General features: G+C 38.4%; 2 protein-coding genes across 3 annotated transcripts in view; both read left to right on the top strand.

The window, feature by feature from the left end:
* Window positions 1-5,170, top strand: part of LOC139725288 (uncharacterized) — an 85,279-nt gene extending 80,109 nt beyond the window's left edge. For both annotated transcript variants that reach the window (XM_071636376.1, XM_071636377.1), the window contains exon 2: window positions 4,524-5,170. In XM_071636376.1, the coding sequence (XP_071492477.1) occupies window positions 4,524-4,916 (393 nt within the window). In that variant the 3' untranslated portion in view covers window positions 4,917-5,170. The remainder of the gene's footprint in view (window positions 1-4,523) is intronic.
* A 1,073-nt stretch (window positions 5,171-6,243) lies between these two features.
* Window positions 6,244-17,771, top strand: LOC139725274 (alpha-N-acetyl-neuraminyl-2,3-beta-galactosyl-1,3-N-acetyl-galactosaminide alpha-2,6-sialyltransferase-like). The gene is made up of 5 exons (XM_071636362.1): window positions 6,244-6,345; window positions 10,725-10,896; window positions 14,185-14,440; window positions 15,079-15,186; window positions 16,640-17,771. The coding sequence occupies exons 1-5, from the start codon at window positions 6,244-6,246 to the stop codon at window positions 17,217-17,219; spliced, it is 1,218 nt and encodes a 405-aa protein (XP_071492463.1). The 3' UTR covers window positions 17,220-17,771.
* Window positions 17,772-18,977: the final 1,206 nt, after the last annotated feature.

Raw genomic sequence — 18,977 nt, 5'->3', positions numbered from 1 at the left:
TAATGTATTTGTGATATGAAAGCGAATTAGCGCAACTAGATCCTTAGAATACTTAAGTGATGGATTGGAAAGATCACTCTTTTGTAGATGATTCAAAATAGCTCTTCACCACATGATGGCACTCCGGGTTCACTTTAGCATAGTAATTATAACACTTTATACTCAAATCGTTAATTACCAAACAATTGCCGAAAATTGATGTATTTGCAGGTCAGAATACATTTTCCAATGATCCTGACTGTTATCAAAAAGGAGATCGTCTTACCCAATTAGGGAAGCCTGATACCGGATTCGTTTCCACTTTCCAGGGATGCATTCCACGAATGCATAGTTCAGCGGGGTACTGCTGTCGGTTGTTGTTGTTGTTTTTTTTGTGTGTGTGTATTTTCTCCGCCCCTAAATTTTGAGTACATACTGTAATGAAGAATGAGTTCGTGCATGGGGATTGTGTGTACTCGTCTGAATTTTCGTCAAAATCAGAATACCAAGAGATACAAAAGATTGCAAATTAAGCATACACGCTAAAAAGTAAAATGGTAAATCAACATTTTTCAAAATTAGTGTTTTCACTCCTCGACCTTTTGTGAATTGTTAGATTTAACACTCAAAATGTTAGATTAAGCACTCAAAAAAAGAATGTTGAACTACCATTTCAGAAATGGCGAATCTAATATTTTGAGTGTTAAATTTAACATTTACAAAAAGGTTGGAGGAGTGACAACATTTAGAATATTGATTTACTATTTCATTTTTTTTTTAGAGTGTAGTATATAAAATTTCATACATACAGGGTGAGTAAAAAAAATCCCATCACTTTGAAGTCGTCTTAAATGAATCATGAATATTCAATCATAGGATCATGGTATGTCTTGGTAGAGTTACCCTGAGAGCATTTTTTTTTTAATTGGTTTCCTTCTCACTTGGATCTTTGCATGCATGACTGAATAGCAGACAATCTTTAGAAGACTGCAAAATTTCACTTGTCCAAGTGAATGGGTGAAGATCGAAACAAATTTTGAAAGAATGTATAAATTATGTCATGGATACGCCGAATATGTATGAGCGAGTAAAGAATTCATTAATCATGATAATCGATGCGGTGATTGAAGTTCGCTAACCGATCGACCCATACCATACTTAACTAAAAAAGATTGAGGTTCAAACACGCCCTATGATTTTAATGATTGATAATGATATTGGCATATCGTATATTTTACAGTGCAATAATATGGTACTATAAACCATGTAAATCAAGTTGAGTTATATTCCATATTAAACGACATAACACTCCCTATATTACGTGTGTATTCGTCCCTAATGTGATGTTTCTTATTCTGATCCCATTGTAAAAGAAAAAACACGCGTCTTGCTTTCGCCTATCAACCTGATTACTTGACATTATTTATATAGACATATTCTGGCTGTGACCCCTTTCTGGCAGGAAAACGGGTTTGATAACTCTCCATTAAAAGCCACCGCCTATACGTTACTTGCTTTTCCTTTACTGTTTACCTAGCACTAAGGATCGGAGGCATTCAAACATCTTCACGTTTACCGAGATCAAAGTTAATTGTTATCTTATTTCCTATTTGCTATCGTCATCATCTGCCGCTAGATAGCTGGTTTTTTTTATATTAACTTTAGGTTTTGCGATTATAAATTCTTCACAAGAAACTTTACCCCTATCCCCACCCCAAGTAAACAAAAAGTATATCAAACTGCAACCTTTTATCAAACTACTACCAGACTACCCTGTCTCAGCCAAATCCGAACTTCACGCGTTTGTTTTCCTTCGCTGAAAAGAGAAATATAAGAATAACATTCAGTTTATGGTATAAGATAGGCCCCATATTTCAGTCTCATCAGGGTTGTAAAGAGTTGTTTGCCCCTTTCGACCAGGAAGGTGGGAAATCCTTGTTTCAACAAACTTTACCTCGGGGAGGTGACCCTCCTGCGTGGTTGTCGTGTTTGCTTCCAAATCCTCGATTGTACTTTATTTGATTGTGTGAATCACATGCTCGTGTAACACTAGTCTCAACTTTTTTTTTTTCATCGTGAACTTTCAACTTTGATCTTGTCTTCTTTCATTTCAATTCGTATTTCTACAGATTGTGCGCCGTCTATCTCACTGGTACATACTATCCAGTCGTGATTAAAACGCATTTCATCCTAATGACCCTATACATACACTTAAGTGTCACCGAATTTACACTGCAACTGACTTTCGAAATCCCTAGAATTGGGAAGAAGTTGGGAAAACAGGTGGAAGAATGTTCAAATTCGTTGAGTATTGATTGTTCATGAAAAGGAATTGGTTTATGTTTGTATGTAATCAACCCTCTACTCGATGGCTTCATAATAATAATAATTGAAATTCTTACTGGCCCGAGCTGTGGATCCCACAAACACGGAATATCCATTTTCTGTCATTTATATCTGACAATCTTATGGCAGGCGACGATATTATTCATCTTGATAGAGGGGATGGCCTGATAGAACATAATTTTTGTCGCTGTCTGAGCATGGTCCCCACATGGTCTTGGCATGGAGTTACTAGTAGCTCTACGGTCTGAGCAAGGAGGTGTAAGGCCTACTCCGCGAGCCACGTACCTCACCACTCGTGTATTGCAATGATCACAACAATTCGCTGTTACCATTGCAATTCACTAGCGAATCCGGACCGATCTCAACTGGTTGACCGCTTCCACGTCTCTCCTTCACAGACCTGGGACCCGTTGCTAGTATCTTGTTAATTCGCAAGTCAAGCTAGCTTAATGCCTCCTTGGTTTCCAGCAAACGGGGCCCAGGTTTAGAAACTTTTGAAGTACCCCATTATAGTTTGGGGTTTTTTTCCTCGTTACCTGTCGGTATAGCACTGTTGACCAGGCACTAAAAATGAATACAGAAGTTTCGTAGTATACTGTTTTTCACTTCTAATAATCTTTATGTTTGGCGGTAATTCGGCCGAAGTTTGGCCATAACACCTCTTGCTCTACAGATTTTCCCGAATTCAATTTCGGAGCTTGATTGTGCCACGATATGTTTGTAGCTTTCCACTATTTGAATAGCACATCCTGGTAGAGTGATTGTTATAACTTAAATCTCTCCCTTATCTTGTTTGTTTGCTTGCTTTTGTTTGTTTGCTTTTATTTCTGCATTCAATCAGATGCAATTTGAATACAAACTTCAAAAAGTACAAAGACAAAGAATAACAAGTGCAGTGAAATAAATCGATAACAGTACATAAATAGATACACAATCCCATGTAGGTGATTGCATTGAGCAATGTAGAAACACAGAAACATAAAATAAGATATACAGTATTTTTCAGTAAACAACAGAGATCATTGAATGCAGGAGACCACCATTAGAAGCGATTAAGCTTGAAATGGATGGAGGCTTCGTTTCATTCAGTTTACGACATTGATCCAGGAATAGATCTATTGTACATTGATCCAGGAATAGATCTATTGTATTTATTATACAGCGTCTCCATTAGGCAAATAATTATCGTATGGAATGTTAGTTTCTCTTCGTTTTAACACACATTCAATCGTTTACGAGTTGTGTAAACAAAAGAGGCAAAAGAATGTAGTTCTATGTGCCGTAATGATACTGTTTTAGCCATCAAAAAAGTCATAGCCGTAGACAGGTCGTTACTCCTCATGTCCTGTTTTGTAGAATTTTCCTTCCCCATGCATAGCGGCAAATGAGTATTAACCCGTAGCTTGTGAGCCGGTCCGAAAAGTTGCATCGTGTTGAGTAAAATTAACAAACAAAAGTTATACTGACCTGTCAAAGTTGTCTGCAAGGGGTGAACCATAAGACTGAGATTATTACACTACCCATGGCAGCAGTGTGGCATAGTGGTTATTCATTCATTCATTCATTCATTCATTCTTTCTTTCATTTCATTTATTTCATTTATTTCATTTCTTTCATTTCCATCCACGCAAAACATTTACATATAATATTTACATTTACAATAACACAATATCACTACAATATAATAGCAACGAAGAAAAATACGTGAAATTAACAATTCTACGCATCACATTCAGATGAAGATGAATTAAAGTTAAAGTTGCAGGAAATGGAGGAGACGTGCTGAAAAGCCAAGCTTGTATTTAGCAGTCTCCTCGTGAACAATATAACTAATTAATGAGTAAAGTTACAGAAGCTGGTTAAAGCTTCTGACTCTACAAAACGAGATTTTAGGTTCGAATTGTACTAAGCATGGACAAGACGGTTCATTCACTTTGCCCCTTTTTACTCGGATGTACAAATCTACAATCAACACCCAGCAATACCGGTATTTGCCCATCGACAGGCCAGCGCTGACACGACCCCCCCCCCCTGTCTTTTGGTCGAAAAGACCATGATTTTTTTATTTTTTTTATATATAATGGTTCAAGTTGTTCATAGTGTCGTATTACTACAAGATTTTTGTTCGTGTGTGACATAATCATACATAAAATGATTATTCATTTGTTCGTTTTCCCGCATTTGTTTCATTCCTGAAGGTCCGAGATGCCACCCTCCTCATCATCTGTTGGTACTCCCTGATCGTGTCGCTATGCATGCTCTACGTTCTTCACACTCACTCCAACATCGTCGATGCCGGGAGCCAGCTACACGGGGCTCAGCTCCGGTCCGACCACGCCAGCCCGCAGCACTTCGAGAGGCAGGGATGGGTGCGTAGTGCCGCTTTCCTCAACGGCAACGCCGACGCGGCTGACACGAATCTGAGACCGCGACCCACGACAAGTACAGCCGGACCTGACATCATTGTCACGAGTAATGCGACGTCGAAGCCGAGTTCGCTCCAGGGTTACACCCTCCTCGACAGCGATGCGGTAGGATACTTTGGGTTTTTCTCTGTATGTTTTAACGAGGGAAGGAGGGTCACTTGTTAGAGACAAGTGCATCCGAAATTAACGGGAAAATGGATTAGAAGTGAAAGTACCCTCAATTCACTCAAGGAGAAGCCGTGACGCATATCATACGTCTTCATCATGTAACATTTTATCATAGCAATGACTTCTCTGACTCATTCCTCATGAACATTACCGGGTCACATTGAATTTCGACCACATGTATCAATTACCGATGTGTTGGCTCAGTGAGTAGAGCGGCTGCCCTCACAATCGGGAGGTCGTGGGTTCAAACCCCGGCCGCGTCATACCAAAAGACGTTAAAAGATGGGAGTTGCTGCTACCTTGTTTGCCGTTCAACAGTTGAAAAGGTTAGAACAACGTCGATCTGGCGCTGCTTAGTGGCTGCCGGGCCCACGATCAATTGGGCAAAATGAATTTCCATTCTTGGACAATAAAATTTGGAGTTTATATCCAAAACAATTATTATCATTTAAATCTATGCTTATGTTTGGATAGATGAAGGATAACTGGAAGAAAAGATGGAAAGATATTTACAGCAGTTCGTGTTATTTTTGTCGTACTGTATGATAAACAATGTAATCGAATACATTTTTTATTTGTTTGTTTGAATTTAAGGAACATAGGAAACGATTCAAGGAGGATAAATACTAACTTAAACAGACATAAATGAATTAGACTCCGATTCTCAAATTCCTCTCCTATCTCCCTCTTTGGATGACGAGTACAATAATAAATTTCGTATGTAACTCCTGTTTATATTGTCCGAAGGGGGGGGGGGGGGTATATATTGCTGTCATTTATTTCATTTCTTGAGTATTGCATTACAAAACAAAATATTGTGTACGATGACTCAAGAACCATGAATTGAATACATTGTATATAAAGCGTTATTATTTTCAAATGTATTTCTATTACTTCGAGTACTATTTCTAGAGTATGTGAAATCCTTATGAATTCTCTTTTATCAAGATGTGATTTATAGATGTTTATTCATTTCTTGTTTATTTAGGATGTTATGTGTTTTTGTCATTTTCTTGTTAAAATAAGAGTTCTAGGGCTTTTTTCAAGGCATTTAGCCTTCTTTGCAGAGTGCAATTTACTTCTATATTTTTTTCATTTGTATTTTGATTACTCTATGTAGCCTTAATGTCGTTGTTCTCAGTTTGTACTTCATATAGATGTCTACAGAATTATTTTGATTGAATGGAATTAATGAAACACATATTTTAGCTATACCAACCATGCAAACGAGCAATTTGTAGCCACGCCTTGCTGCGTCATCACGCACTGTACCATCATGCACCATGCCTATAATTATCATGTTTAATTAATCTTTCGGGCAAACATGGCGGTAACTATACCGGTGCTCTACGCCACTGCGCCCCTCGTCTCACCGTGGGTCTCGCCCTTGATCGTCCTGATTATTTGTGACACCCCCTTTCGTGACGTAACAATGTACTTCTTGTAATAATGATTATAACTTTTATATACTCGATATAAATTCTTTCCATCAGCAAATTAGAGTAAGGATAATGATGATGAAAATGACATCAAACATTTGTCTCAATAACCATCGATTTTAGAAAGTGTCCCCATGGACGGAAGTATATAGGAATTCTTTGAAAGAGCGGACGCTTTTTGTGAAAGAGCGCAAAGTTTGTGTTCGGAATAAAAGGATAAGGCTCTCGAAATGTTAGGTTTCGAATTCCTCTGAATGAGAGATGTATAAACCAAATATTAGAAACGTTAGACATATCTTACAAAATGGCAATTAGAATATCATGAAATTTTACGGTTTCGCATTGGTATCATTCTCCTAGCTGCGGAAAATGTGGTATTGGTTATATTGGTGTTATGCGAGAGAAATAGGGTGACTAAATACCAGTATTTGTCTGAAATGACTCTACTGACTTGGAAGCAGCATTTTCCTTGAATTTACTTATTTCTTTAAGGAGTCAACAAGAATGATTATGCATCCATTTAGATAACTAATACGTTTAGAATATATACTAAGCACTGATGACTTTGATAAGGTAAGGAGGTTATAACAGCTTAGTTTTTTTACGAAAAGTGTGATTGATATCTATGCAATATCAACAGAAAATGTGTGAGGCGATGAGACATTTACCAAATCTAATTTGCATAATATAATTGTTGTGGCGACCAATATCAGTTATTCATCAAGGTGGAACACCAGAAGTGTCGTAATATTGTTATCTCCTTGTGCGATTTTTCTGTCTGTTTCTTCGTTTGATTTTGTTTTCTTCGACAAAGTCTGCTTGAAAATGGGAGTGATTATTTCCTCTGAATCGCGAATAGAATGCCTCAAAAGATTAAGCCAATTCCATTCCCTGCCTTGGCTAGGGGAATCATTACTCGCTGTCGTCTTGTCGTATCATTGCGCTCTTCAATGTCATCTAAGATACACTAAAGATTTACAAGAAGATAAGTGATTGCGTAACAGTGTGTCGATGGAAATACCGATCTGGTAGTTCATTAACAAATCGTGAGGATCAAACAAGAGAAGGGCAACATTTTCTTATTCAGTGTTTGCCTAGGACGAGGTCGAAGGTTATAAATACGAGGTAGAAGGCAAGGTGAAGACAGAAAAGATAGTAAAGATTGCTAGAAGTATATAGAACGACGAATATGTACTTTATGAAGAAAAAAAAAATCAAAAAAGGAGGCCGTAAAGGGAAAACAGAAAATCACACTGAGGAGAATTGGGGGAATGTGTTTGGGTGGTAGAATCTTACATCTTGCATATCCCGTAGTCGAGAAGACAGTTTGGACGCCACAGAAGACTTAGCAGCCAGTTTCCTGCATCCCCCTTCTCCTCTGCCTTCCTTTATGCCTCTCTCAACCTTAGGCCTGTCTAGTCTTGTATGTTGTCTTCCCATCTCTTCTTTGGTCTTCCTCTTGGTCTCTTTCCTCTCACTGTCCCTTCTAAGATTGATTTGGCAAATCCTGTTGATCTTTCCGTTTAGTTTTTCTTCTCCTTAATCTAACATTCTCTCATCAACAGGGTGGTAAAATGATTGGGTTATAAAGCTGAAAAACTAGTGAAAAGTGTTCGACATGTTCGAGATGGCAGGTTCTTTTATCGCCCATTCTCTTGCTGGTGTGGAAAATAGAACGCCTAATTCCACTCGAAAACAGCGCTAATCTTGGGGGATCGTTATCTATATATATGGGTAAAATATTAGAATTACGCCTTCCTCTGGCTATAGCTGAAGTGTTTGTCTTTGTTTTGCAAACAGATGAATAACATTAACAATAACAATGATTATGATGATGATGATGGTTAAACTGACAAGCGATGATAATAGTATTATAATGACTAGTGATAATGACAATAAAAAAATGATCGCAATGATGATATTGAGTGAGGTTACTAATATATTTCAATTTCTATTTTATTTTATATCTCGATGAAAAATACATAAACTAAAAGAAGATATGATAATACATAATGTTCAGCTTGGATTAAAAAAAAAAGATACGAACATAATACATAACGGTCTATATGTACCACTTTCAATCGAAGTAAAAACTGTAGAGAAATACGATTTAACCTACTAAAAGGCAAAGCTTGTTGAGTGTATGTCCCAACAAAAGCCTAGTGTGAAGAATAAGATGGGGGCACGGGTACAACTAAAGACCAAACAAACAAACAAAAAAAGACCACTAATACTCGGGGTACAGACGATTCTTCTAAAAAGCAATATATAAGGGGAACAAATAACCACCTGCTGCATGCTAATTAACAGTTGCTCTGAGATCAGTTTTGACAGAGGCGTGATAATGTGAATGCGACATGGCTTTAACAATTACGGCTTCCATTGAAAGTATACGGGAAGTGTCGGAAATTAAAGACAGCGTCATGTATCAACAGTTCCTATATGTGACATAATCATCATCATAATAGTCCTAAACAAATGATACCGATAGGATCATAGAAACCATCAATATTACATTATAAAAGTGTATTGATATTCAGTTCCCATAAGTACTATATCATAATTCCTTCTATTGTTATCAAAAGTTTAGACGGAAGACTTTCGATCGATTATTGGTATCGCAAAGTATCGTGAGAATGTTATTGGTGTAGAAGTAGCTCCACTTTACCAATAATAGTTATTACGGATAATGTGTATGATCATTTGATCTTTGTCATTGCAAGAATGAATTTCTATGTTCGATCAATTCTGGAAGACAAGTCATGTCTTGTTGATTTATCTCACATTACACAGAAACGAAACTCTATCACACTTGTTTCATGTGTACTATTTATGCAGGTGAAGATTTATCTTCTTGACACACTAGCAGCGTGTAATTCCATACTGTCAAGCCTCCCAAAGAGGATTTGAAGAATATAAACATCCTATCATCTCAAGAAAACATCAAACAAGCTTCATGTAGATGCTCAAACTGTACTATGAACTTTCTTTTTCCTAGTGCTATTTTCCTGCCACTTGACTCGTAACTCTGTTATGTTGAATTAATTATTTGCCGTAATCCATTGTTGGCGAAATACACTGTAAGTGGTCATGCGTGTACTGCACGTAGACAAATCTCAATATACAATTCGTTGCATGTTCATCTACTTGTTATCAATGTTTAAAGTCAGTAATGGCTCAATATTATATTTTGTTTGATATAAATGATGTAGATGTTTACTATATAGTGTGGAGATGTTAGCTTTGTGATCCTGTGATATGAGATCTGTGTGTTCTTGTCGTCTGATCAATAAAGCATCACACTTATAGTTTTGCATCTACACATCCAATAAAAGAGAGTTCATTTAGCGAAAGTAAGAAAGTACATCCCTGGTTAAAACTTTTTGCAGTAATCAAATTTCGATAACAGCAAACAAACAAATAAGATAAAACAGGATTTTAAAAAAACGACAGGAGTGAAAGCCTGAATAACATTTTTTTTTTAAAATTGTAAGTGCAACGTTTAATAGTATTAAAATGTAAGGTAATGAGATTGTTATGATGGAACTTAAGACTTCGCTCTGATTGTCACAAGTGTAGCCCAATCATATCTTCTTTACTTGAATGGAACAAGCTAGATTATTCAATCAGGTCAGCTTCTTGCATATATTCATTTAACTTGTTTAAACAAAGTTATTATTTGTAAGTAACACACCAAATTCACTCTGTGCTAGCTAATCATTCCTGCACAGTAGCGATTTCATTGCTTTATCGGCATTCTGGTGAACTCTTGTTGTGGCATATTCAATACACACTTTATTCTTTTAATGTTACTTTGCAATGTAGGAACCTACAGCACTTATTGTCTTTGCAAAGTATAATGTCTATGTTATCTTCTGTATAAATTATACGTTTTGCTATTAAATGTACATAATTATGTTCATCAAAAGTAATTCAGGGCTCCGTGGAAGACCACTACTTATTGGTGAATGGTCTCCTGACAAAAGATTAGGAATAAATAAATAAGTTAATTAATCAATAAATAGAATATCTAAGGCTTTTTGTTGTATTTGTTTTTGTGGGTTTTTTTTTTTTAATCTGGGATATTTGTGTGTGTTTCCTGTAATCATAATTTTCTCGGTACGCATGGCAATATTCGTCTGCGGTCTAACTGTTATGCTCTTTTTATTTGCAATGAAACGAAAATTGATTTGAATTGATAAACAGCAAGTTTTTGTATGAACCTGTACAGTAATCATATGAAGATGGCCATCAATGGGCATCGATCGTCTCCCCTCGATCACGTGATTATGACGTAGCTGTCCCTTGATTTGTGATGGCACAAAGATAGTATATACCTTCTTTTCTCCCTCGATTTGTTTTTCAGGCGCTCAATCTCCACTGTGACCGGTGCTCCCTCGTGTCCAGCTCGGGTCGACTCCTCAACAGCGGGGCCGGAGCCGACATCGACAACGCCGATTGTGTTCTGCGCATGAACAGTGCCCCGGTCGGAGGTTACGAGGAAGATGTCGGCGCCCGGACGGATGTCAGGGTCATAGGTCAGTCTGCTAAACTACATTATTTGCATCCGTTGCCATCACCAAATCTATAATCAGAAAGCTAGCATACATAAAAATGCACAAATCAGTGAGGTGTTCATTATCTACATCTCGCCACATAGTTATTCCATGAAAAGCCGACTGACACTAAATCTTATCAAATACTTCACCTGACTTCTTTTATCTTTTTTTTTTATTGTAGGATTTTGCGCGTCAATTTAAAAAAAAATCATATTTCCGCTTTCCGCATATAGGCCTATTTTTTGCTTTTTACAATATAGAATAGCCACGCCCCCCCCCCCCCCCCAAAAAAGGAAAATATGCAAGCTCGTTATATAAGAATGTAAAGCATTATTCAGGGAATGCACCGTTTCCAACAAATGGAACTATGGGGGAGGGAGACTGTATTTCACGGTCTGGGCCCCATTTCATAAAAGATGTTAGGATGGCAACTCTTGCTGGAATGGCAACTTCCAATAGCAACAGCCAATCAGGAAGCTGGATTCTTGTCGTTACCATGACAATTGCCATTCCAGCAAGAGTTGACATCGTATCAACCTTTTATGAAATGGGGCCCAGATGGAGTCACTGACAAGACTGAAATTATACAAACAAAAAAGAGAGAAAAAAATTGATAAACTCTGACAAAGCATCTTCATTGTTGTTGTTGTTGTTGTTGTTGTTGTTGTTGTTACAGATTTCCACAATCGTCATTACTGATAGCAGTATGATAGCATTGGCCCCTACAAAGTTGCAATGCACAGATTGTCAAACCACTAAACCGTTTTCGAATGGATTATTCTAATACTACTGTAGAATGGGTACATTGTACAAATACCACTGAATACTGTATGAATCCGGCTCGTAGTAGTGGTCCTTAAAAACGTCTCGTCTGTCATTTCTTTTCCTTCTTTTTTATACCTTCTTTTTTAAAACATGATCATAGGGTAAAGCATGTGTAGGACCAGGCAGATCAGATTTGAAAAAAAAAAAATTTGTTCGGGAAGACAATCATTACATATCTATAAAACGTATGTATCACGCACAGGATGTAGTTTTGAGAGGCGGGGGTAGGGGAGGCAGGGATGCCAAGTTCAAAAGATTTTTATGAGTGAGATTTCATGACTCGGCATCTCGGCGAGCGAATGTGTGCGCGAGCGAGGGTGCGGGAGGGGTTTTTCCCCCTTTTTGCCTCTCACGGTAGGGAGCTTTTTCAATTATTCTTAGCTCTTAATGGTGCGATCAGGTGCACACTAATGTGAGTATCTTTTACTTATGAAAGGCAAAAGGAAGATATACCTTCAGTTGCAACTACATGTTGTATCACTCTAATCCTTTGAGCTATGCTCCTTATTATAGGCCCAAGTTGCAGACTTCGACCAATGCGTGAGAAAAATGGGTGCCATGCGTGAGATCGTGAGACGGCCCCAAAATGCTTGAGTCTCACGCAGAATGCGTGAGACTTGGTAACTCTGGGGAGGGGATGGGGAAGGGAGTGATGGGGGTACGTGAGGTGTCAAGCTGAGTAGCATTTGATATTAGACTTAGAGATTTTATTTTGTAGTCCCAAGAAAAGAGGATGGCAGCGAGGCAGTAAAAAGTGAAATACACATTGTACACATCCATAACAGAACGCTCACAATAATTATGTAAACAGAATACTCACCCAATTACAAGCACATACAATGTTCAATGATAATTCGACCTTTGTAAGCAGACTCAGAACAATTGATGTATTTGCATTTTATAAGTCAAATACAACACAGCTGCAGCTTTACATGCTCTGGCACGCAATGACATTTTACGTGCCGGAGATTAGCATTATTGCATATTAGCCAGAACCGGGTTCGGGTTCAAGGAACTATTTCCTACATGTTGAGAATCTTTTCGGCAGTTCCATTATTGATGTTACTGTGTTGTTGTTGTTGTTGTTGTTGTTGTTGTTGTTGTTGTTGTTGTTGTTGTTGTTGTTGTTTTTGTTGTTGTTTTCTTCTTCAAACGTCTAAAGAGTTTAAAGCATGCATGTATAGAATGCGTCACTAATCAGCGCCTATGTGGTCTTATGGTGGCCAAGAACAGACCTGATTACAATGCGCGTGATTAGACAAAGCATTGAGTACCAGAATCTTTATGTCTCATACCATAGTTTGATGTTGCATCTTTTAATCACTTTTTAATCATTCAGTGCTGGGATTTCATAATTCCTTTAATGCAAACCTTCGCCCCCATCCTGCTTTCATGTTAGCACTTGTTTAAAGCAACTTCATTGCTCTTCGACATTGAGAAGTGCACTGATTACGCCTTACAAAATTGTAGTGTGATTTATTGTCGTGTCGTGCTAAAGAGAGCCAATTGGATAGCAGTCACAACAGTCGTATAATATGAAATGGTCTTCATAAGAAATACTGGTCAGTGATTGGTCATAATGCAATCACGTGACTATTGCAGCGATGATTTAAATAGTCATGATGCTGTGACATCACGCCAGGTTAAGGTATTCATGAATTTGATTTGCTGCCGACAGGGCTGGAATGAAATGATTTTGCAGGTCATTATTGTAGTATATAAAAAAAATATTGCCTTTTCTGTCGTTGTATTTCAAACACGTGCCTGTTAAGCACCTGCGCGCTTTGGGGAAATACTTCGGTAAAATGTAACTCCCGGGGGAATGTCGTGTCAGGGCCTGGATTACAACTATATATATATATATATATATATATATATATATATATATATATATATCATGGCTCGACACTAACTTTTTTGTTTGGTGGCCCGATGGGGCCACCAAAATCCTAAATTTCAAATTTTTGGTGGCCCGAGAGAAAAATTTGGTGTCCCGAAAAAAACCCAATAAAAAACATTAAAAGTCCTGTTTTTTTTAATGAGTCAAATATTTCAGTTTTATGATAGTAAGAATTAAAAGTTGGACATATCTACTCATAAATTAAACTTCAACAAACTTGCAACACTCACTCTCAGGCACTCATTCAGTCCTTTTCATCCATCCTTTAAACAAATTTAACTGCTAATTTCCGGCGCAAAAAGTTACGAATTTATTGACATACTTTTCAAAAAAATTGTGGTGGCCACCAAATTTGCCCTTTTTTGAAATTTGGTGGCCCGACTTTCATTTTTGGTGGCCCCGGGCCACCGGGCCACCGTTAGTGTCGAGCCCTGTATATATATAGTTGTATTCGCATATATATTATATATATGCGAATATATAATTATAGTACAAAAAGTAATAAAGTAAGCGAAGACAAAATATCTTCTTTCGTTGCACAGGTCATGTGAACCTCCACCGTGGCCTCATGACTAACCAGGAGCTCCGGGAAGAAATCCTCGCCAACCCGATCACGCGCACGAGTATCGTGGTCGTACCGTGGCTCTACCAGGAGCACATCGACAAGTCCAACAACAGCGTCTACTCGGCGGCCCGCAACATGAGCGGGTTGTACCCTGACGTCAAGTTCTACTTTCTCACACCGGAGAAGATCAATAAGACGGAGGAACGCTTTCGCATCGAGACCGGAGTCAGCCTGTAAGTAACTTAACCCTTTCTACGCCAAGGACTTTGGATAATGTGTATACAACGCTATTGGGTTTATCGTGTCAATCAGTATTCAAGACACACAACGGGATAATACTCTCATTGTATTCTCTTCGTCAGTGACGTAACAATCACGTGGCTCTAGAATATGACTGTGATTCTCAACGATAAAAAAAGAATCAACAACCCCAGCGAATGATTTAGAGTGATGTCGCAATAGCTGTCTCCCTAACTTTTACTTTCGATATAGTCTGTCTGCGCACAAAACAAACAAACAAACAAACAAGCAAAGCAAGCAAACAAACAAACAAACAAAAATTATAATGGCAAATTAATTATACTCATTTTAAGTTTAAAAAAGATGATTTGACGAAGATTTAAGAACGATTCCTTATGGTTATTCAAGTCGAAATCAGGACCTTGCACCAGATTAATCTCTTCTTTTCTTACTGAGAACATCAAGAGCTTTTGGTTCGAGCCACTTCTATCACAAATTTCATTGTTTCCATTTACCTGTTATACGGAAATACGATCATGAAAGTAACAGCGGTGACCGGAATGAAATCGTAAGGAGCAGTCCGTGTGACTACTCTGATGTTCTTCCTTATTTTTTATTTTATAATATCCAGGCAGGAGGCTAAAACCTGGCTGAGTACAGGATTTGTGGCCATGCTTTTCGCTCTGGACGTCTGTGACCGAATAGATGTGTACGGTCTGGCTAATTTGGACTACTGCGAGTAAGTATAACTATTCAGCTTTCCTGTTGTGACATTTATTTTGTTCCAGATGCATCTAGAACAAAAATCGGTAGATCTATACTGGAATCTACAGGAAAGCTGTTTTAAACAAATGAATCTTGAGCTCGATCTCCCGCCCCCACCAACTCCCCCCTCCCCACACAATACACACACACGCGTTTGGCTCGTCAAAAAGAAAAAAAAATCGTAAAATGTATTTGAAAAAAAGCATAACACCCATGAATGCCCAAAGGTTCCACCCTGTCCCCCCGTCCCAGCCCACCCCCACCAAAAAAACAACAACAACAACAACAAACAAACATGTATTCCGCGGCCCTTGCATTACCAGGTCTATAACAATCAAGAAAATCAGAGTAGATGGTCACCAAAGTTGAAATTTTCTTTCTATGTTATACGGAAGTCCTCTGACAGCAATGGTATGAGTGATTCTTCCACATCGCTCTCACATTTCAACAGAATATGCACAATGCAAACATTAACCTGCTGGAATTATTATGCCTTCCACCCGAGCAGACCACAGAAATAATGTTTGTGGTTTTCCAAAACTACTTTCACAAAAATGGCTTGTCAAGAAGACATCCTCTGTGTGTATGTACAAGAATGGAAGCATAAACATCATCTGTTATTAAAATACGCAACAGGAGTTTGTCTAGGGATGAAAGAGGAAACGTGTATTTCAGAGTCGCTCTCTTTCGTGACACCGGTTTGAAAATGACTGTTGTAAAGCTACACGACTGTTCATGGGAATTTAAATGTGCGTGTAACTAGGAGAAGATGGAAGAGTGCGCTCATATTGGGGGGGGGGGATAGAAGATAAGGGTTCACTATTCCAACAAAAGGATACATGAAGTTTAAAAGATTTTAGATATTAAACAAATCTAATATGTTGAAAGAAAGAAGAAAAAACGGCCCACTTGACAATGGTAAGCACTGTTCGGGCACTCAGCCGTCCCGCTTCATCATGAATATTCATCAGGCAGTAAGATAAGTGCCCAGAACGCTGGATAGGTGCCATATTAGAACATTGATGAATGTAAAAACGTATCGCCGGGAAATGTAAATATCTCGAAAAATTGCATCAACGGGGAATGTAAAATGTCTCGCCGGGAGACGGAAAATGCTCAGTTTTGCCGGGAAATGTAAAAACGCTGCCGGGAAATGTTAAAATCATGTATTTCAACGGTATTGACGTTTATACATGTAGATGATGAATATTCATGATGAAGCGGGATGGGTGCCCTAACAGTGCTTACCCTTGACAATGGACATGTATCATACAAACAATGACACAACACAACACAGTTTAAGACTATAAAGCATTGTGAGTACGTTATGATTTTTTACCCCTTTTTTGTTCGTTTTGCGTCTTACTAACACTGCAGAGAATTAGTTGCAGTTTTCAAACAACTTGTTCTTTTTACTTTTCGCCTAGACGACATCCCAACTCCACTTTCCCGTACCACTACTACGAGCCGGGAATTCGACGCGAGTGCGATTACTATAAATGGAGTGAGACGCAGATGACAAGAGGTCACAAGTTCATGACGGAAAAAGCCGTCTTTGCCCGCTGGTCGCTAGGCTACAACATCCACTTCCATTACCCATCTTGGCGTGCCACCATAAAGAACGTCACATCAGATTTGAAAACTCCATTCCTGAAACTCTACAAGGAGGCGCTGAAGAACGGCACCCTGGAGCAAATCCGTAAAGCGGCGCCACACGTGCGCGTAATTAGGCGCGTGAAGGTTATACGCAGACGCGTCAAGAAGCCACGCCCAAAAGTGGAGGAGAAAAAAGAGGCAAAAGTGGAGGCCAAATCGCCAAACAATGAACAGCCCGGACCAAACAGTGCTCAACTTAAAGGCGATCTTAGCAGTGCGCACAAGGATCAAGATTTGGACACGAAGGCCAAGCAGGCCCACGAACCAAAGACCAATGTGAAATCTGCTGGCAAGGCGGACCCAAAACCGCATAAAAGAAAAATATACGTTCACAAACCACCAAGAACTTGAAAGCACGCAGCTCGATCATGATCACGATCAAGATTTCGATCAAGCCAACTTATTTAATGCGAGATGAAAATGGTTCAGGAGCGCAAGCTGGTCAACAAGGTGCTGGGAAGTTGATGACGACACGAGTCGACGGGTTCGACCATATCATACTGACGTCATAATGATTTGCGTCAGTGTCGTCGTAGTCCTCAAAATCCATCTTCTTTTATCATTAATAACAACAACATGCATTATCATGATAAACCTTGTTAACGTGTTTTTGACATAATGGCCCGAATTCACGAAGGTGGTTTCAATTTAAACAATGGTTATGCAAATTTCCTCCGCGTAAATACGATCGAAAAACTGCGTATGCCAACAGACGTCCAGTAACAAACGCGCATTGATACGCACTTGTCAAAGGTACGCCTATTTCACGCTTACTTTAGACCATGGTCTAATTTTAAACCACTTTCCTGAATTTGGGCCAATAAGTGTCACTGTAGATAAGAGTAGTCCTCTCCCTCACACCGCTGACGTCATTTTGTGAGCTACAAAAATCAAATTTTCTTTGAGAAATCCACGCTTCTATTGCACTGCGCAAGACTTAAAGCAGTTTGGGGGTGTTTTGTAAGTAGTAATAATTGCCATTCCTACGAGGTACACATCGCCATAAACTATAAAGAGGGTCTATTAATATCTCGACTCTTGAATTGCCCCTTGCTCCTCAGGTTTGCAGTTGGGGTTGATGTGTTACTATACTCAATGTATTATGAAGATCATGGCTCAAACACACTCTCCTCTCCCTCCACCTCTCTCTCTCCTTCTCCCCCTCCCCCTTCTCTCTCTCTCTCTCTCTCTCTCTCTCTCTTTCTTTCTCTTTCCGTCTCTTCTCCCCCACCCCACCCCACTTATCCATCCCTTTGTCTTTCCTTTGTCATTGTTTTTGGCACTGCCTACGATTTCATAATATTAGGAGCCTGTTTCATAAAGAGTTGCGATTGATCTTACGCTCGATTTATTGAGCGTAAGATAAAGCGCATAGAGACACTACGGTAGTGATATGCGGTATATAAGCACTGTGTTATTATATATATATATATATATATATATATATATATATATATATATGTGTGTGTGTGTGTGTGTGTGTGTGTGTATTAACCTTACGTTCAATTATCTATGAAACAGGCCCCAGTTCTTGAATTTATGCTCACTCTATGTTTGTCAACAATTTCATGGTTGTAAATTGTAGGACATTCATTACATTTCTTTACAACTTTTTGTGTGTTTTTTTACCATTAATTTTCACTCCCTAATTGTACTTGCAAAGTAATCATGTCTTTGAAATGACAAATAGGTTCAATAAATTACTTACAGTCAACTCCGCGTAAGTCGACAACACATAATAATATATGCTGAATAATCGGCTAAATCGATGAAAATATACGACGTAATAGGTTCCAATTCAATGTTTTAGTATATTCCTCTGTGCATGCACAACTAAAAAGAATTTAAAATTTAATGAAATGTGGAAAATGGAATAATGAATTTAAAAAAAAAATCACATATTGCTCAAGGGGATGTTTTTTTCCTCAGCGTCGCGCGTTGATATTGACGTGCACGCGGAGTTGACTGTACGCAAGTATCATCTTCTTCTTTGTTCTCCCTCCTTTATTCGAAATGAATTCGATTCATTCTCAATGTTTCGACAAGATTAAAGATACTGATTCATGATGTCGAGTTTGTTTTTTTGCGGTGCTTGTTTTGTTTTGTTTG

The sequence above is a fragment of the Diadema antillarum genome, unplaced genomic scaffold (assembly GCF_040938485.1).
Source record: "Diadema antillarum isolate AM-2024a unplaced genomic scaffold, OU_Dant_1.0 seq00000030_RagTag, whole genome shotgun sequence".
NCBI classification, from domain to species: Eukaryota; Metazoa; Echinodermata; class Echinoidea; order Diadematoida; family Diadematidae; genus Diadema; species Diadema antillarum.
The sequence above is the reverse complement of the archived record's forward strand: the minus strand, read 5'-3'. Positions and strand labels throughout refer to the sequence as shown.

Excerpts from the sequence above, each read along its gene's own strand:
- LOC139725274 (XM_071636362.1), top strand. The coding sequence starts at position 6,244 with ATGGCGGTAACTATACCGGTGCTCTACGCCACTGCGCCCCTCGTCTCA. Across the intron at positions 10,897-14,184 it reads GACGGATGTCAGGGTCATAG|GTCATGTGAACCTCCACCGT; the intron begins GTCAGTCTGCTA and ends TTCGTTGCACAG. Across the intron at positions 15,187-16,639 it reads GCTAATTTGGACTACTGCGA|ACGACATCCCAACTCCACTT; the intron begins GTAAGTATAACT and ends CTTTTCGCCTAG.